The sequence below is a fragment of the Eptesicus fuscus genome, chromosome 18 (genome assembly GCF_027574615.1).
Source record: "Eptesicus fuscus isolate TK198812 chromosome 18, DD_ASM_mEF_20220401, whole genome shotgun sequence".
In the NCBI taxonomy this organism is placed as follows: Eukaryota; Metazoa; Chordata; class Mammalia; order Chiroptera; family Vespertilionidae; genus Eptesicus; species Eptesicus fuscus.
The window spans coordinates 51,465,943-51,487,125 of NC_072490.1; the positions used below are offsets into that span (position 1 = coordinate 51,465,943).

At 46.9% G+C, this 21,183-nt stretch overlaps 1 protein-coding gene across 2 annotated transcripts in view; it reads right to left on the reverse strand.

Moving 5' to 3' along the window:
• Positions 1 to 14,745: 14,745 nt before the first annotated feature.
• The window catches only part of ADAMTS9 (ADAM metallopeptidase with thrombospondin type 1 motif 9), a 160,826-nt gene continuing 154,388 nt past the window's right edge, over positions 14,746 to 21,183 (reverse strand). For both annotated transcript variants that reach the window (XM_028152683.2, XM_008146269.3), the window contains one exon: positions 14,746 to 14,835. In XM_028152683.2, coding sequence (XP_028008484.2) covers positions 14,746 to 14,835 — 90 coding nt within the window. The remainder of the gene's footprint in view (positions 14,836 to 21,183) is intronic.

The following is a 21,183-nucleotide window of genomic DNA, read 5'->3' on the forward strand; positions in this document are numbered from 1 at the left end:
ATTATATAGATTTATCATAATCCACTTTCCTAATCTATTCTAAGGGGCAATTAGGTTATTTCCAATACTTTTGCTATCCTACCTAATAAAACAGTAATATGCTAATTGACTGTACCTTCGCTCTGCCCACAGCCAATCAGGGCACTATGCAAATTAACCCAGTAAAGATGGCGGCCCCCACGCACTGCCCCGCCCCCCATCACCACGGGAACCAGGGCCAGCGGGAGGCGCCGGGGACTCCTGCTGCTCCCATCGCTGAGCGGCTGAGGGAACCAGGGCAGCGCCCGCCCCGCGCCACTGCCGCCCGGGGCCAAGCCCAGACCCTGAAAGAAGGCGGAAGGCAGTGGCCAGAGCCAAGGCCTGGGTCCCCGGTGCCAGCAGAACACTGGTGCAGGCAGCCAGGTGAATGAAGGTCTATTGCACAAATCTTGGTGCAACGGGCTTCTAGTTATAAATAATATGGCAATACACACGTTAGTCCTGTCATATCCTTAGGAAAGCATTCTCTGTTTTCTTTGGTTAAGCCTTACTGGAGGATATTGTTTCCACTGATTTTTGTTTTAGAGAGAGTGGAAAGGAAGAGGGAGGGGGAGTGAGGAGAGAGAGAGAAACATCGATGTGAGAGAGCCACATCAATTGGTTGCCTCCCACATGGCATGCACCCCAACCAGGTACATGCCCTGGACTAGAATCAAACCCTTGACCCTTGGGTTCACTGGCTGGTGCTCTAACTACTAAGCAATGCCTGCCGGGTCAGGAAAGTATTCCTAAGGTACACTCTTAGTTTGGAGAATTACTGAATTGTCCTTCTGAAAGTCACCAATTTATACTCCCATCAACATGGCTTAAAAGCATTGCAGGGGGAGCCCTGGCCCCTGTGGCTCAGTGGTTGCAGGCTCGATTCCTAGTCAAGGGCATGTACCTGGGTTGCAGGTTCAATCCCCTGGCAAGAGGCAACCAATCGATGTGTCTCTCTCACATTGATGTCTCTCTCTCTCTCTCTCTCTCTCTCTCTCTCTCTCTCTCTCTCCGTTCCTCCCCATCCCATCCACTCACTGTAAAGTTGAAAGAAAAATTAGGATTAACAACAACAAACCAAAAGAAAGCAGTGCAGGGGAGAATACTTCTGCAAATATTGAATAGTGTCACTTTTTCTTCATTTGACAAATGAAAAAGATTCTCATGGATGTTTTAATTTATATATTATTGATTATGAAATAAATTGGGCATTTTCATTTGCTTGTCATTTAAATTTTCTAACAACTATCTGTTTGTGCCTTTTCATCATTTTTCTTTCTAAATTTTCCTTTTATTCTTATTCCTTTTTTCTTTTATTTTGTTTTAAATTTTCTTCAGTAAGCACTTCTTTAAGAGGTTGCTCATATTTGTTAATGAAATAATGCCTTAATCTGGCAAATAGTTTTCTCCTAGTTTATCTTTAGACCCTGTATATGGTTTTGCTTGTTTATTTGTTCATATATAAATTTTTTACTTTTATGTGATTAAATTAGTGATTTTTATTTTTTTAAAAAATATATTTTTATTGATTTCAGAGAGGAAGGGAGAGAGAGATAGAAATATCAACGATGAGAGAGAATCATTGATCGGCTATCTCCTGCATGCCCCCTACTAGGGATCAAGCCAGTAACCTGGTCATGGGCCCTTGACCAGAATCGAACCTGGGACCCCTCAGTCCGCAGGCTGCAGGCCAACCCTCTATCCACTGAGCCAAACCAGCTGGGGTGTGGTTTTTCTTCTTTATATCTTCTGAGTTCATGTCGACTATAAAAAGATCATCTTACTTAAGGATGTTGGCGGTGAGAAGGATGATGGCAATGACATGAATGGAGGGAGGGAGGGATGATGGACATTGACTTCATTCCCTGTGGGCCGGTCTCTGGGCCTGAGCTCTGTGCACTTCATGTCATGTCATCCTTGAACTTCCTTAGGAGACACATGCTGTGTGGACTCTGACTTACAAACGAGGAACTGGGTTCCAGGGAAGGAAGCTACCTGTGCAGATTTTAGAAACCCACCGGAACCACCGTGCACTTGCAAAGACCGATTCTGTGTCCTTCCCTGAGTTTACGCCAGCACTGAGCACTGGGTCTCTGTGCCCGCAAAGCGCCCTCTGATTAAAATGCTGTTTCATTACCAAGGAAACCCTCTACTGCACAGAAAGTGGAGCCATCGGTGATTTGCACGCACCAGGAGGCAGACGTGGGGATGGTTGCTGAAAACCCGCTCCTCTGGGCCTGGCACAGAAGCGGGCTCTCAGAACGGCTCACATCCTGTACCAATTAAGTCTTCGGAGCGACAATGGCTTCCTGATGTGGAGATCACTTTGAAACGTGTCCGCTGGTGGTTAGAGCCATTAGTCCCACTGGGGCTTCAAGGACAAGTACAAAGAAAACATTTTGTAAATTGCGCAAGCAGCATGGATTTGCCAACCCCTGGGTTAGCCCAAACTGGTCAAGCAACTGCTTTTAACACTGTTTCCTAAGAGGACTAATTCCTGGGGAGATGGAAAACAAACCTCCTTCAGACAACACTGGGCTTCTTAAGGTCTCTCTGCGCCAGGCAGCTATTGTGTGAAGGGCTTGGCTCGTTCCTCCCACGAAGAGTTTTTATTTCAGGCCCAAGATCAAGGGGGGGCAAGTGAGTCCAGCGCCTCTCGCCCTTTCTTTCCTGGTGGGAGCATGGCTGGCTGCTCGGGACACTGAGGAAGGCAGTTCTGAACGCTTCCCGGTCAGAGTGAACGCTGGGCCACAGAGAAAAGGGATAGGAGGGAAGTCTAACCAACTGCACAGCGGCCTCATCGCGACCTCCAGGGGCTGGGACTCAGCTGCCCGTCGGGATGTAGTTGAGCAACCACCGGGAAGGGTCCTGCGATTCTGTCTTCGTCGGCTCGCTCAGGTGCAACAGGTTCTCATTCCTCCTCTTCCGGTGTGGAAGCTCCTGGTGCGGCCTGTCAGCGTGGCGGGAGTGAGGAGATACTGGCTTTAGCCTCGGCATTGCCCTTTCAATAATCTGATATTCCGGACGCAGCTGCTCACCTGCATCTCACCTACACTGAGTGGCGAAGACTCTGGGTTTGGGAGTCAGGCTGTTGGACTCTCTTAACCCTCAGTTTCCTCATCTTTAAAATGGAATAAAAATAGTGGCTCCCCTAAACAGCTGTCCTGAGGGGACACGTGCAAAGTATTTAGGGCTCCAAGTGAATGGTACCCTCCGGAGTGGCTCTGGCCTTTCACACAGTGCACTAGTCAGGGTTCTCCAGAGAAACAGAACTGTAGGAGTTTTCTATCTTTAGATAGATGTTTAGATATAGATATAGACATATAGAGAGATATAGATATAGATATAGATATATGGGTATAGAGATAGAGATAGAGATAGAGATGAGAGAGATAGAGATAGAGGTAGAGGTAGAGATATAGATATAGATATAGAGATAGGTATAGATATAGAGATATAGGTATAGATATAGATATAAATATATAGGTTTAGATATAGGTGTAGATATAGACATGGACCTAGGTATAGGTATATAGAATTTATTATATGTAGATATAAAATATGTAATATTATACCATTTATCTAACCATCTGGAAAGATTTATTTAAGGAAGAGACTCACACAACTGTGAGGCTGGCAAGTCTGAAAGGTGCAGGGCAGGCTGCAGATGGGCCCAGGAAGAGTGGAGGGTGCAGTCCGAAGGCATCTGGAGGCAGAATTCCCTCTTCCTCAGAGGATGAAGTCTTTCCCCTTAAGGACTTCAACTGATTGGATGAGGCCCACCCACAGTGTGGAGGGTCATCTGCTTTACCCAAAGCCTACTGATTAAAATGCTCATCACACCTAGGAAACACCTTCACAACTGCATCTGGACTAGTGTTTGACTAAAACCTGGGTACCCTGGCCTGGCCAAGCTGACACACGAAATTAACCATTACACATAATAAAATGGTCAGTAAATACAATTTTCATTATTCTGATGATGAAGTTATTATTATTATTGACCTATACTAGTATACCCTTTCAGGTCCCTTCTAGTCATGACATAATCCTTGATCCACACTTTCATTCACATTTTGGGAAAGAGAACAAATTGCAGTATTCTGTAAGCAAATAGAATCTGAGGAGGAATCTTACACAAACCCTAGTTTTCTCACCTCTAGGACATGGAGTTGAGGTAAAAGTTGGGGCCATACCTTCCCCACAATAGCCTTTCCCAAATCGAAGCATGCATGATGCATGCATTTACTCATGCATTGCATGTATTTTCTAATAGCTGAGAGATATTGAGTACTCACTACATGCAGTGTTCTAAATGTAACAGCACATTGGATCCTCACAGCAACCCCATGACATGGGTGTCATTATCATCCCTCATTTCACTGAAGAGGAAGAGGAAGCCAGGAGTTAAGAGTCATGGCCAAGGTTACACCGCCAGGGAGTCGGGGAATGAAGACAAGCCATTCCATCATGTTCCAGAGCCTGTGGGTACTGACCACACACCCACCCTGGGCAAATGCTAAGTGCTGGAGTGGCGGGGTGCGGGGAACCGCCACTGTCTAGAGACTCACTGCTGAGTGGGAAAAGTCGCCTCAGAAAGGTGGGTCTCCCTTTGTGCATAGAATCACCTGGGAAGCCTGTCCAAAGGCAGATTCTCAGGCCCCATCCCTACAGCCACTGACTGAGGAAGCTTGGGTATGTCCAGGGACCGCACAGGAAGCCCCTGAGTCTCCTTCCTTTGCCCTGGCTGTGCTGGGCTCAGAGGCGCCCAGAGGTGGCCCTGTTCAGCCCCTGTGAGGCTGAGCATGAAGCAGTGAAGAAGTATCTTAGCTCAGTGGTCGGCAAACTCATTAGTCAACAGAGCCAAATATCAACAGTACAACGACTGAAATTTCTTTTGAGAGCCCACTTTTTTAAACTTAAACTTCTAACACCACTCCTTCAAAATAGACTCGCCCAGGCCATGGTATTTTGTGGAAGAGCCGCACTCAAGGGGCCAAAGAGCCGCATGTGGCTCGCGAGCCGCAGTTTGCCGACCACGGTCCTACCTTATCAAGAGAGACAAAGAAAGCACCTTACCAAGTATATCTAAGAAAGTCTCTGTACTTAGCAATGGCTCATGTCCTAAAAGACTGTCATAAGCTAAGAGAGGCCCCATAAGCCTTGAAGCAGGACAGAGACATGAGGCATGAGAGATCCCAGACCACCACTTTAGTACCATAAGAATTCCATGTCCTAGGAAGTATATCTAAAAACAGAGTTCTTGTTCAGTCTTTGGACCAAGACAGGAAGATGTTTATATATAAGAACAACATGCAAAATTCAATCAAGCAGTCTACCTGTTCACAGACTTTGAGATGCTAGGGGGGCGTGCACGAGGGAGGGAAGTTTAAGCATATGTGGCATTTTAATCCAGGAACATGGGCTATGGAACATCCTTCTTTTGAAGTGAAAGGTCATTGACCTAAAGGCCAGTGTGGCCTAGTAGGGATTTGGACAATCATATCAGCATCTGGCCAATATCTCTGGCCCTTAAATGTGTGGAAAAGGTGTAGGAAACAGAATGACCTCCACATCTCAATCTCCACACCTGTGAGTATGCTACCTGACATTCCACAGGGCATTTGCAGATGTGATTAAGTTAAGGCTCTTTTATAAGGAGGGTATCCTGGGCTACCTGGTGGGCCCTATGCAATCACACACACAGGAGGAGGCAAGTGAGTCAAACTCAGAAAAAGGTGACATGATGATGGAAGCAGAGGTCAGAGAGGGAGGTAGAGATTTGAAGATGCTTCCCTGCTGGCTTCGAAGATGGAGGAGGGGGCAACAAGCCAGGGAATGCAGGCGGCCTCCAGAAGCTGGAAACGGGGAGGAGGCAGACTCTGCCCTGGAGCCTCCAGAGGGAACACAGCCCGGTCGCTGGTCCATTTTAGAGGGCTGGGCTCCAGAACTGAGACATAACATTTGGGTTGAGGTCATTTGTTGCAGAGCAATAGGAAATGAGTGAGTGCAGAGCTGGAGTGAGAAGAACCACCCTGGGATCTGCTGCTCTCAATGCGTTTACCCTGACCGGCCCCTGAGTCTACAGCGCTGAGTGAGCACATGGCTTTTAGTCATGCCAAGAGCAAGATCTAAGATCTAAAAACGCTTCAGGGAATCAGGACCACCGTATGAACATGTGTGTGCTAAGGAATATGTGAAAATTTGATAGATGATAGTTTATATAATAGTAATAATTTTAAACATTTGAACTGTTAGAGTGGTAGTTTATAATGCCAATTTAAAATGTGTTTTAAGTTAAAACCATACTAAATTAATTTTCCACTTTGAAATATTTAAAAGAACCTTAAGTCTACTGATTTATGTAATATTTATATTTTTGTATTTATAAAGATTAAATAGTTAGAAAGAGCTCCATAAGTTAGATAAAGGAAGGATGTATGACAGAAATAAAATTCATGAAATGTATAAATACTGTATAAAATATTAGAAGGGTTTTAATTGTCTAAGTCATGAATGGAGCAAACATCATTCAGAAGTTTTTCAAAAAGTAATTGCTAAAAGCTAGATTGGTAAGTAAAATAATAGGATTTGTAAGCTGAACTCTGAAGCTTTTTAAGAACTAGGTTTTTGTCCTTGGAAATGTAATAAATTGAATATTAGTTGTCTTTTTTTATGTACACACACCATCCTCAACCACACAGACACTCCTATCAATAGCCTGTAAGGCAAGCACGTTAAACTCGCAGCTCGGAGTCCTTATTGGGCATCATTGGGATTCATCGTCTAAAACTAGCCAGGTCACCTACTGAGCAGAGGAAACATGTGCCGGGCTGCAGCAAAGATGGCCTTCAGGTTTTGGGGGGAAATTGATATTTGATATTTAAAAAATAGTCTTCATGAAAAAATACATGCCCTAAATTCATGGTCTGGTCTTATTTTTAATTTTGAGTTATATGTTTGAGGGGAATAACATAATCTTTTCAGGGCCTAGGACCTCAAAATGTCCTTGCAAAATCACCCCTGAAATAAGCAGAAAAATCAGATACAGAGAACGAACTAATGGTCTCCAGATGGGAGGAGGTTAGGGGCTGGGTGAAAAAGGTGAAGGAATTAAGAAATACAAATTACCAGTTATAAAAATAGTCACAGGGATGTAAAATACAGCACGGGGAGTGTAGTCAATACCCTTGTAATAACTATGTATGGTGTCAGATGGGTACTAGAATGATCAGGGTGATCACTTTGTAAGTTACATAATGTCTAATCATGGGGTTGTACACCTGAAACTAATATAATATTGTATGTCAACTGTAATTGGAAAATATTTTTTAAAGGGAATTCTAAGCCATGCTACCACATGGATGTTATGCTCAGGGAAATAAGGCAACTAGTATATGATTCCACTTATAGGAAGTGCCTAAAGCAATCACACTTACAGACACAAAGTAGAGTGGCAGCTGCCAGGAGCCGGGGAGGGGAGATGGGGGTTGTTTAGGAAACAACAACCTGTTTTGTAAGAGGAAAGAGGTCTGGGGTGGATGGTGGTGATGGTTGCACAACAATGTGAATGTACTTAATGCCACTGAGCTGTGCACTTAAAAAACAGTTAAGATGTTAAGATTTGTGTTATGTGTATTGTACCACAGTAAAAAACATTAAAAAAAAAAAAAAAAGTAAGCAGTAAAACCCTGCAGGCTTAACAGTGCAGTGGCCCAGACTCCAGACTGAAATGACAGAGCCGGCCCTCTCCTGCCACCTGTTGGTGACAGGGAGCGTTTCCCAGGTGGAGGCAGGCTTTTATGGTGACCCAGGGCTCTGTTCCTGGCTATGGAAGCTTTCCAAGAAGGAACTTCTTAGCAGCCAGTTTAAAACACGATGATGAACAACATAGACTGATGAACAAGAACAGACCCAGAAACAAGGAGGCGTGGACCAGACTGTCGGGCCTCAGAGGGAGGGGAGGGGAAGGTGTGGGTAGGGGGGAGAGATCAACCAAAGGACTTGTGTGCATGCATATGAGCCTAACCAGTGGTTAAGGACAACAGGGGGTTGGGGGCATGCGTGGGGAGGGGTGTGGAATGGGAATGGGGGGATGAGGACAAATATGTGATACATTAATCAATAAAGAAATTTAAAAAAATAAAATATAAAAAAATAAAAATAAAAAAAAACAAAAAACACGCTCCCCGAGGCGCTGGGCGTGCCTGACTCCTGGACCTGCTTTGTTTCTTCCTCTAGTGCTTCCCTCCATCCGCCACCCTAGGTTTTGCTCGCTATTCATTATTTCTGTATCCATCCGAAGAGGAAGAAAAATCAGCACGCTAAAGCAGAGGGAGGAACAGCATGTGTGGATGCTCTGGGAATGCAAGGCACTGGTGCTCAGGCAGAGACATGACACGTCGCCATGGGATAGGGACGGCCACGGTGGGAAACTCGGTCAGATTTAGTTCAAGAAAAGAATCGCAGAGTGTTTTACTTGCGTATTTGTCTCTTGTCTGTCACCACTAAAATGTAAGCTCCAAAAGGCAGAGGTTTCTGTAGGTTTTGTTCACTGCTGTGGCAGATGCAGTTGCCTAGTCTCCTCTCCTTCCTGTTAGTAACAGTAGCCCCTCTGGGCAGTAGCTGGGTGTGCCTTGCCAACTAGAGAGTACACTTCCCAGCCTCCCTTGCAGCTACATGAAGCGATGCATCTAGGCAATTGCCAGTAAGTTGTGAATAAAAGTTCTTCTTTAACTTCCAGGTCTTGCCTTAAAATGGCTGTCCCCTTCCTGCAGGCTAGAGACAGACATGGTGAGGATGAGCCTTGTAAGGACGATGCCTCAGAGAATGGCCAAGCCACAAAACAGCAGGAGCCCGAGTCCTCTGATGCCATGCAGACAGAGCCACCCCCAGCCCTCCCCCCTGCCCCCCGCCTACCCATCCCTGCACAGCAAACGGAAGAGGAATAAATGCCCATCTTATTTTGGGGTCTCTTTGGCATAGCCTCTGTTATGAAATGCATTGTCTTCCCAAATTTTATATGTTGGAGCCCTAACTCCTAATATGACTGTATCTGGAGTTAGGGCTTCTAAGAGGTCAAATGAGGTCATAAGGGTGGAGCCCTAATCCAACAGGATGGTAGGATGGTAGGATGGGGGTCTTTATAAGAGGAAGAGACACCAGATCTCTCTCTCTTTCTCTCCCCACACTGGGAAAGCCCATGTGGGGACACAGCAAGAAGAGGGCTGTCTACAAGCCAGGACGAGGGGCCTCACCAGAAACCAATCTTAGCAGCACCCTGATCTTGCACTTCTAGCCTATGAGGAATATATTTCTGTAACCCAAGCCACCCAATTTGTGGCATTTTGATATGGCAGCCCTGAAGGACAGCCTCTTGGTCTACATCCTAATACACTGCTGAACCTCCAGTGTCCAGAACAGAGCTTGGAAATTAGCAGAGAGGCAATAAATATTCTTTGGATAGATGAATAAATGAGCAGAATACAAAGAGAGTGTTTAATGTGTGCAGTGATATAAAAATGTAAAAGATGAATGGATTTCAGCAGATTGTATCTGTCCACTCATCCACCCGTCACCTTCCCATCCCCCTGTTGCTATTTAGAATCAAAGTGGAACCTTATCTTGTACTCATGCCAGTCAGTGCCTTCTCTCCCACAGCCCACCCTGCACTTACACACCGCCAGTGCCTGTTCATTCCACCACCAACATCACTAATTATCTGGCATTGCAATGGTCACCGCTCTAGCCCAGGCTCTGTGATCTCTTCTTACTTTGATAGCTGCTTCCAAACCTTCCCTCCGCAGTCTCTGTACCTGAACCTGTTGCAGAGACTTCTATTTGCCTCTTTCCAATCCATGTGCCTTCTTTCCTAGGATCAGATTCCTCGTTTCCTGCAGTGTGACCGTGCTCTCTGTGAAATGCCTAATTTCCCCCATGCCCCGCAGCCCAGGTGCAGCCACAGGGCTCAATTCCGGCTGAGCAGGTACAAGCGGAATCTGTGGGTGAGGCTTCTGGAAATCCTCTTACAAAGAAGGACAGAGATCTGGGACCAGGCCACCTGTTACACACCCACCATTCCTTTTTCCTTGTTGCCTGGAATTGGGGAGCGATTGCTGGAGCTCTAGCAGTCACCACTGAAATGCGGAAAATTGAGACGTACACAGAGAAAGAACCTCCAGCCCTGATGACCTTGTGGAACTGCCACACCCTCCGGGTTGCCTCCCTCCAGGTTTAATTTACACATCAGTGAAACACACCTTCCAGCGTGTAAGCCATTGCAGGCAGGCTCTGTGATTAGCCGCTGAACGCCGCTCCTAACTGGCCCCAAACCCATGCCTTCTCTGCCGTCAGCTTAACCTTGCCGATCATGCACATTCTGAGGGCTGCTCCTGGCACCACGGTGCAGGCTCAGAGGGGCTGCAGCAAACACCCAATCCTGCAGGGCAGCGGGGAGGACTATCAACAGCCTCATTTCACAAGGCTCAAGGTCATTCAGTTAGCAGATGTCAGGGGAAGGACTAGAAGCAAGGTTCAGATGATGTTGAGGAATGACAGGGATGGGACTGGGACTGTGGTGTGAGCTATGGGACTTGGAGACTTTACACATGCATGTGTGTGCGTGCATACAAACACTCACACACATGCACATAGGTGTGTGCATAAAACACACACACACAATTGGAATCTAGATTGGACACCTGCTGCTTCAGCCTATCTTCATACCATCTGCCCTTTTCTGCTGACAGAACTCTTCTGTTGTGGGAACTGTCCCTGTTCCAACTGAAGCTGTCAATCACTGGACATGACCCCAATGGGCATGTGGTCCCGCCTCCACTGCACAATGTGAAGGCTCCAGAAGTGGCCTTGTGACTCAGTCAGTCAGAGCTCTTCAGGGACTGGCCCTTATTCGCTGTCTGTGACTGAGGGCCTGTTTGCATCTCGAAGACTCTGTCTCCTTCTCGATAGAATGATGAAAATTTATTACCTGCTCTCCTGAGTAGTCACGGGGATGAGCTAAAACAATTCAGTAAAGGGCCTGGTATATGGTGAATGTCCACTTACCATTAGACTTCTTTGAAAAGCTCTCATTTCTATAGACACCATTAGTCTATAGTGTAGAAATTACTGTTAAAAAATAGACAGTTAAGCTCCCAAATCACACTTAAATCTGGTTCATTAGTTCATTTGTTCTCTGTCACACAGATGAGGTTTATATCTCTGATTTTTGGAAGAATCACTTCCACTGATTTGAGTGATAAAAAGACACACTTGGGGACAGTCCCCATCCCTTATCTGTCTCTAAAATAGCAGCTGTAATTGCTGAGATTAGGAACTCTGCATTTCTTCTCAATCTGGCAATCTTAAAAACTACAGACATTTTCATTCCCACTTGAATGAGAGTCCAGAAACCATGTGGAACACAACTGTTTGGACGTGGTCATGGTATTTATTCATAGTATACTATATTTTCGCAATGTGTTAACAATGGAGAACAGCACGTATTCATACACTGAGTATACCCTCTCCTGGCGCGCTCTGGAGTTCCGGGGCGCGGAGAACACTGCCAGGTTTTTCTTCATCTCTTTGGTTTATGGAAGTCGGCAGGGTCTGCCAGGGGGTGTTGGCAATGACTTCCCTCCGGTCAGGTCGGAAGGCAGGAGGACCATGGCTTTGGCACTTCCATTTGGAAAGACGTAGCACAGTGGGGTGATGGACGATCAGAAAGACGGGAACCTGGTTCCCCACAGTTCATGTCTTGTCACAAATGCTAATCACTGCAGCAGCCATGAACACTGGCAGGGTCTTGGGCTCGTGGCCGGAGGGAAAGGCGTGTTGCCAGCCAATGTTTTCATGCAAAAGGCAATGACTAAGCACCTGGCTCTGGACCTCCCGGTATTCTGGTGGTGCTGAAGGCCAGCCGTCCTATGTATGCACCCTCGTGTCGCAACTGGTAAACTTGGGCGTCATTTCAGAAAATGTTAGCAAAATGCTGAGAGGACCTCTCCTTCCCAAGGCCCCTGGAATGACGGGGCCCTCCCAGTGGGGCCCTCCGTTTTCACGCGGAGGGACTAAGGCACCATGAACTGAAGCAAAGCATATTAATAACCATCACAATACAAAGAACAGAGTACAACTCTCTTCCGAGAAAGACATGTCCGAAAATAGGGTAAACAGCTGGTCTCATTCTAGCCAAGTGATTCCGTCCACTGGACAATGTCCTTCGGTTCCTCCCTTATTAAATGTGTTTGCATTTCTGAGTCTGAAGAGCATTTAAATAATACAATAGTAGCACCAAGGCAGCAATTTTGTTCCCAGAGTTCACATGAAACTGAATAGATACTTAATGTAATTCATAGCTGGTACAATCTGTGACATCACTAAATTCCTTACTGGCTAATGATGCTTTCATAGAAATGGCAAATACCGCTGTAGCACCTTGATGATAGCTAGATTGTTTTAAAAAACAAATTACAATTTAAAAAAAAAAAAATGAGCAATAAAAAGATTTACATATAGAAAGTAAACAATAGTGTACCGTGATAATGAAGGATCACTTTTGTCATAATACTACATATAATGTAGAGTACGTAAAATGCAGTGGTCTGACTGCAAGGAACAAAATATTGCAAAAGGCAGTCGTAATAGAATCATTTTACGTACAAAAATATTACATCACAATAAATAATTTCAAACATAAATATTAAACTTTACATCATCAGGACATTCCACAAATATACACACCCATATCCGGAGATATGGGTGTGTATATAGGTTTATATATGCATATGTATATGTACACACACACACAAGCATACAAGTCCACACTCGCACGCACGCACGCACGCACACACACGCCCAGGTTTTAGGTGGAGGTATTGCATTACTATCCTTCATCCATCCATCACGGCTTCCTCTTCAGGGCACCTGGGAACAGATGAGCCAACCAAGAAAGGTCAATCTTCTGTCTCAAATGTCACAAGTCAAGTGTAAGCAACCCACACATTTTCACATATAGAATGAGCAATCACACATTATTCTCTTAGATTTTACAGGTAATGTATGTTTGCTATAAGAAACCTGTAGATTTCAGGGGAGCATAAAGAATAAAAAGTCACTAGCCGGAAATTCCCACATGAGAGAACGCTCTTCTCATACTGGTATATTTCCTTCTAGGCTTTTTCCTATATGTACATGTAAATATTATGTAAAACACATGCAAACATTTCTTTACCATATGTAAAGTATATAAATACACATATAACGGGGATCTCTAGTCACTTGCTGACTTTGCCTGCCTTCATCCCGTCTTCCCATTTCCGGTAACAAAACCCTTGTGCGTTGGGAACTATGTCTCTTCCAAATGAAGCTGTCCATCACCCGATTCTAGGTGGGTACATGATCTCCATTTCCTGGACATTGTGATTGGTTCAGAAGTGGCCATGTGACCCAATCAGAGCCAGAGTTCCTGTGCGGAATGGATGCTGGAGATGAGCATTTACTTGGGACCACGAGCTGTAAGGGTGGTGTGAGCTTAGAGCTGCCAGGGGCCATGGTGCGGGGAGATGACCTGCCTGAGAAGGAAGCCGTTTAAGAGACAAGCATTGCTGATTGATGGAGAAGGAACGAGTGCGGATGACTCAGTTTGAGCCTCTGGATCCAGCCATGCCTGAAGCCAGCCCACTGCTTGAATGGCTGAGTTATTTAAGACAGTAAGTTTCCTTTTGGTCTTTTGCCTCTTGCAAAGGAAGTAATCCTAACTTGAGATCATAATTTTGAATTTAGATGTTTAATTGAACCTTGAAATACTGCTTTATAAGTGACCACTAGGTTCTCCTGTGCCAGGGTTTTAAAGAGCTTCCCAAGGTAATGGGCTGCTGGAAACTGGACGGCAGTTAGTGGGTGGTCACATGAGCAGCTTGAGTTCTTCCCTTGTGGCTGAAGGCACTGGGGCAACAAAAAGAGGGACCGACTCCGCCCTCTGCCCAGCAGAGAAGGCACTTGTCGGCATAATGTAGTTAGACCAGGGGTTGCCAAGCTTCAACAAGCACGGCTCTCCTAGGCATTATTTGAATGCAGATGCTGGTTTCACAGGTCTCAGGTGAGGCCTGGGATTCTGCATGTTTAACAAGCTCCCAACTGCACCCAGAGTGTGTGCCACAGTGCAGTCAAGAGGGCAGGGGCTCTGGTGCAGGACACGCCGGGGCTCTGCCAAGGGGACTCATTGTGCCCACAGGCAAACTGCCTACTGTGTGGGCCCCGGCTCCCACCTGTAAAACGAGGAGCACAGCCCCATGTGTGGCTTTCTTGTGAGGATTCCATGAGATGATGCCTGCAAAGTGCTGAGCGTGGAGCCCGGCACCACAGTCAGGGCGCAGGGAACTCCCTAAGTATTATTATTACAACACTCCAGGCAGCATTGGCAAAGGTTGAGTCACCCACATCCAAATTCTTTGTCCTAAAAACACAGATTCCTGCAACCACCAGAGACCTCCTGAGGCAGAGCCTGCGGAGACGGAGCCCAGTGGCAGCAGTTTAACCAGCTCTGCAGCCAACGCTGACGCAGGAAGCCTCAGACCCCAGGGTGGAGGGCAGATGAGCAGGAGAGGAAAAAGCAGGACAGTCCCCTGTCTGGGGACAACGGACCTGGCCACATTTGTTACTCATTAGGCTATGGAAAGAATGAGGTAGATAGATAGACAGACAGACACAACTTACCTACCTTAACTATAAAATCCGAACCTCCAGGCCAGTGCCTGAGGATGGAGTGCATTTCCCACAGTAACCACCGCATGTCCCCACGACTCGGGTGCCATCCTGCAAGGAGATGCATGCCATTAGACTCCCCGCTTGGCCAGAGTTTCCAGCGCCTGCCCTGGCTCTGCAGGCAATCACTCCTGCACACACAGGAGCAGGCCTTCTAAAGGCAGCGGCACCTGCACCTCACTGTGGGGGAAGCTGGGGTGACGGCCGTGGGCTCAGTGCAGCCTCCACCCACTTCCGTATGGCCCACAGGTCAAGCATAGTATTGACGTTTTTATTTTACTTTATCTTTTACTTATTAATGTTGAGGGAGAGGAAGGGGGAGACACAGAGAAACACTGATTTCTTGTTCCACCTATTGATGCATTCACTGGTTGCTTTTGTACGTGCCCTGACGGGGATCGAACCCAGAACCTTGGCGCATCAGAATGACGCTCTAACCAACTAAGCTACCGGCCAGGACATGTGTACATTTTTAAACAGTGTAGAAGAAACAAATAATAATAATAATAATAATAATAATAATGCTTCTTGACATGTGAAAATTTTATAAATTCAAGTTTCACTGCCCATAAAGTTTTATTGAAATGTAGCCTTGTTCATTCACACCACGCTCCCAGGGTTGAGTAGCTGGGACAGCTCTCGTTGCTCTATATTGCTACTCTGCACACTGCCAATCACGGTGACACCTCTTCAGTCGACAGTGTTTTGAGTGCCAGGTGTATTCTTTATCATAACATTCTGCTTTATTTTTTATTACTAGTTTCAAAACAAGAAAAGAAGAGAAAAGTGGACTCTGGATGCCACACTTTAAGGTACAGTGATGTGTTGATTATTTCGTTATCAAATGGAGAGGGCAAAGCCTGGGCTTTATTTCCCAAGGACATCACAGCTGTGCGAGGAGAAAACACTCTCAACCAGCGGTCGCCAACCTTTCGGACCTCACGGACCACTGGTCTGTGGACCCCTGGTTGGCGACCGCTGCTAAACCAGTGTGACCAAACTCGGCCTTCATCACCATGTTCCCAACTCACGGGCGAGCAAGGCCCTAAGTTCAGAATGTTTAAAAAGGAGTATCTCACCGAGGCATAATTTCTTCATAAAAATAAAAAATGCAACGAGTAAATAAGTTTCAAAGTGGCTTGTTTGTTAGCCAAGAATGGAAACAGTTTACCCATGAAATCTTGTTCGATTGCAATAGCCAAAGAAGTTTGTCCAGAGAAAAGAAACCTGTCCTTCGCAGATAAAGTTGTCCAACCCCTGGACTAGAGCAGGGGTGGGGAACCTTTTCTCCGCCAGCGGCCATTTGGATATTTATAACATCATTCACGGGCCACACAAAATTATCAACTTAAAAGTCAGCCTGCTACATTTGGTCAAACATGTAATTCACTCACCCCTAATGCCTTGGCAGGGCCAGACCAAAGGATTTTGTGGGCCTTACATGGCCCGTGGGCCGGACGTTCCCCACCCCTGATCTATAGTCTTGTGTGTTCATTCCAGATACCATCACTTCCCTCTACCCTGCCCCGCGGCAGCTCTGAATTTCCTTGGGCTGTTTATCTGACGTGCTCTTTACACTAGGCCTGAGCACATGTCGTTCCTCTCCCTGGAGAGCTCTGTCCTCCTTGCCCTCTGTGTGCACTGGATCAGCCCAACTTTTGCCTGGAAAGTCCTTCAGGACCCAGCCCAGGGGTCCTTCCCTTGACATGCCTTCCTGACCCAGTTACTGCTACACAGCAGCCTGTAAAATTAGGCAGTTCCTCCTTTACATCTGTCTTCCTGCTAGAAGGTGAGCCCCAGGCTGGCAAGACAATGTCAAGTTAAGATCCCAGGGTCTCCAGAACCTAGCACAGTATACAGGGTGGGCAAACGCAGGTTTCCAGGGGAAATATGGAAAACAATGCAATAGTTAATAAACAGCAATACAAAAGTAAGTGTGCTTCACACACTCACACTGTGAACCTGCGTGGCTAAAGTGATACTAAATATGCACTTGTTGAATGAATGAATGAATGAATGAGGCTGAGGCGCACTCTTCTTTTTGATCTGGGATTCGGATCACTCTGCTTGTTAGTTCTCCTAACACTTCACCATGCAAGGAAGAACTTGTTTAACTGGCATCTCCCACACTATGAGTTCCCCGAGTCGTGGTACCCCACTACCCCCCGCTCTGCACAGTGCTTGGCATCTTAGATGTTTCCCATATGCCATTCACTATTGGGAGTAACACTGATGGGCCATCGCGTGCCTGCATTGGGTTACATTCCCAGAACTGGGTCAAAGGCCATGGATATTTGGTTCTTAAGGCCAAATTAGGAAAGTGTCTTGCAAATAAGGATACTCTTATTAGACATAGAACGTTGCCAAGTTAACAAATAAAGAGGACAAATTAGGTTCTCTCTCTTTCATATTTGCATGCCTTGGGGTATGAGTGAGATCAGTTGGGGGGTTTCTATCACCCCAATGGTCCTGGTTTTAAGGCCCATGTGAGTTCTGGAGCGAGTCTGACGCCAGCAACTGGATCTGATGCCAGACCAAGCTTCTAGCCAGGAACCTTCTCCCAGGCTGAGAATTGGTCTGGTGGTGGTAGGATGCCAACATGCTAGAATGCCTCTGTCTCATCAAAGCTTGAGCTTCACCTAAACTCTCTCCTGACCCGGTGGAGAGAGGACCTGCCGGCGGCGTGGGGCTGGTGCTGCATCTTTAAGTAACTGTAAGCCCGGGGCACCTGGGAATGGGGGTGATATTAGTCTCTCCTGACAGGTTTGCTGTAAACCAATGAAGGCATGTAAAGTGCTTGGCCTAGCACTTAACCTAGTATTTGTGGAATATTCGCTGTCTGTATCATAAGGGTGTATTTCCTCTGTGCATCTCCATCATTGCCTGTTGTCATGGAGACGAGGAAAGGCTGGTATTTGTAAAACCATTGATAATGACTTTGCAATTGTCATGTTATTTCATTAATTGGGACTCTGCTAATGTGATTTAGATAAAAACTAACCCCAAACTTATTTTTATTACAGAACAACAACAACAACAACAAAACGTACTGGGGAAATGCATAGCATAAAGTGGTTGCCATGGAAACAGTGCCTATTATTGAGAAAAGGGTCTGTTTTCCAGCATTTTAGAAGCACCCACTCACCTACAACAAATCAGTAATTGTAAATCGCTTTTATTTCTTCACTAAAGCAAATGGAGCTTTCTAGAAATAAACCCTATGACTTCAATGAACATGTGGTAGCCAGCCTGGTTTGAGCTCTTACATATATTAAGATGAATGACTCTCTGCACCATTAAGGATGGTTTATATTTCATACTTTCCCCACCTTCTCTGTTTCCTCAGTCAATATGAGAGGGGAGGTCTCCTGGTGCCTTAGCGAAGCCAGCAGCTCTGGGACTGGAGTGTGCTCATTTACCTTTCTTTGGCACGTGCTGGTGGTGAAACTGCCCCTAAAACCTGGCATGTGGATGGATGTACATTTTCAATCCGGCCCCAGACAGTTGCATACATATGAATACATGTATAAACGTGCCTGATTTCTAGAGGGATGCACAGCGTAGAAGCACAGATGTATAAGGTGATGTCACTACACTGTCTGTAGTGTGACCTTTAGGCGTGGCGGACAGCTGGGTTTTCAGAAGGCATCACGGGTGGGAGGCAGTCCACGGTAGAGAAAGGAGACCTGCTTCTGTACCACAAACACACGTTTACCTCCTGCTACCTTCATGCCACTGGCTGTAAGGGAGCTGGACAGGCACCAAGTCTACCTCCTCTAGGGCAGCACAACTTCACTCATTTTACACTTCACAGCGATTCTTCTATTACAGCTCCTCCTCTACCCTCCTCCCCCGCAACCACACAGGATTGCCAGCGGGGCCCTGGGGCCAGGCCGGAGGTCTCAGAACACAGGCCTCCAGCCCCCTATTCCCAGGCGCACACAGAGGGGGTGCCTCTCCCATGCAGCCCAACGGGATCTCCTTTCCTTCTCCCTCTGATCTCAGCTCTGGGCCACGCACCCCCTTCTGTCTGTCCATCCCTCACACGCGAGCAGAGTAGAAACGCATTAGCACCTGAGCCACGCAGGTGCAGAGAAGCCTCTGCCTAGAAGCCGGTCCCTGGGCCCAGGGGCTGTCCCACCTGCTTCACTCCTGGGTGGGGTGGGGTCCCATGTGGACAAAATCCACGTGGTGCTGTGGATACCAGAGGGCCCGGGCTCAGCCTTGGCTCAGCCTGCAGTCCCCTGGCCTTCCATCATCATCTCAAGGAAGCCCGCTTCCTTCGCCACCTCCACCAGCTCCTAAGAACTGTGGCCAGCCTCAGGACTGAGACAATGTTGGATAATCCAATATAATAAAAGGCTAATATGCAAATCGACCGAACGGCGGAACAACCGGTTGCTATGATGCGCACTGACCACCAGGAGGCAGACACTCAACACAGGAGTTGCCCCCTGATGGTCAGTGTGCTCCCACAGGGGGAGCACTGCTCAGCCAGAAGCCGGGCCCGTGGCTGGCGAGCGCAGCGCTAAGGATGTCCGACTGCCGGCTTAGGCCCGCTCGCCCAGGGGACATTGTCGGAATGTCCATTTGGGCCTCCCCAGGCTGGCCGAGTTTCAGCCAGCCCCGGAGGTGGTGCAGATGCAGGGTCGGGTCTGAGAACCACTGATGTGGGGGACTGCTAGTTTGAATAAAGTCACAGATTTCCACCCTGTGTACTTAATCCCACCTCTCAAGCCCCATGCTTGCTGTGATGCTTCGAGAAGGAGATAAAATAGAAGTTTCCTTCCAAGTGCCTTTGGCTGCCGAGGCCTGTTCCCACGGAGCATCCCTGGGGTCAGGCGGGAAGAGCGGTGTTTCCTACAGGGGCTGCCTGCAGCTAGGGCTGGCTCAGTCTGGCTCCAGAGGAGGCAGGCATAAGGAATGCCCCACACACCCTGGCGATTATTTTGAGCGCAGGCTCTCGGAACTGTTGTGGAACACCAAGATTTAAAAGGAAAATGCTGACAGGCAACTGTGGAACCGATTCCCTCCTGCACAGGGGAAACCGCGCCCAAAGCTTGGGGAGCAGCCAGGGGATCTTGTCCGGTAGTAATCATTGTTTCCACAAGGTGGCGCTCCCGGCTGTAACTATTTTCAGTTCCTTGAATAAAACTGCGATATTGACTTTGGCTGCCTAACAGAATTGAAACTTGTAACGCAGTTTCCATAGATGGCTTCCTACATAATGATGCTTCATGTCTGACCAGGTTTGGGGCAGTTAATTAGTTTTTTGTTCCTCTGGGTCATTGAAACATAATAATATGTAGGCCCTGGAGGGCAGGGGTAGGGAAGAGCCTTATAATTTCAGGGCCCATCCTAAAGCATGCGTGTGCTGCTCTCAGCTCTCCCCATCCTCTTCAGTGCAGGGAAAAGATATAATGATTAATTTATGCACAATTGATCTAATTAGAGGTAGTTGATTGGCTGAGACAAGAGGGAGTGAGACCGTTTTCTTTTCGTTTTTTTTTTTTTTCATAGACACAAATATAACTGGCAGCTTAAAACAAGGGAATCGGGAAACTCAGATTTTCCTGGGAAGTCACAATGGGATGAAGCTGCCTTTCCCGAGGGGAAGCAGATTGAACTGCTTCTTTATATTCTGATTTGATAGGATTAGCAAATAAAAATACAGGATGCCCAACCAGGGGTGAATTTCAGATCACCAACAAATACTTTTTACAATAAATATGCCCCATGTGATGTTGAAGACTTAATAATAAAAAAAGGTTCCTTGTTTATTTAAAATTCTAATTTAACTGGGCATCCCGTATTCTGTCTGTCAGCTCTACACCCCATTTCCAGTTCTCTTTTTCCTCCTTCCTTCCTCACACTCCAGAGGGGGCCTTGGACAGGGGTCATGGCTGGGGTCAGCCGGGGCCATGGGCCGTGCTCTGTAAGTTTCCCCGCGTGTCCCTGGGCCGGGTTCCCGCCGCAGGTTCACAGGACTTCTGAGGGAGCTGGGAAGGGCAGTGGTTTCTGCTCTGGCTGAGCATTAGAATCACCTGGGGAACTTCAGATTCTACCCCTGCTTCAGGGATGCCATCCCGTGACAAGCGAGGCCAGGGCACGTGCATGTTAAACTCTCCCGGGTGATGCTAATGTACACCCAGGCCGGGTCAGGGCGTCTCCAGCTGTAGGTGCTAATGCACCACCTGGCAACTTGCTCCAGCGCGGACCCCGACTCAGAGGCTGCGGCCCGAAGCTGCATGCAGCTCCCAGGTGATCTGGAGGCTCTAGCCACATGGACACACCTTGAGGCTCAAGGTTTTAGAGCATGAAAAACTGACTATTGTAGAACCCATGCGTGTTTCCCCAGCTCTCCAGAAATTGCACCCAAGTCATCCTTTTTTCCCAGCC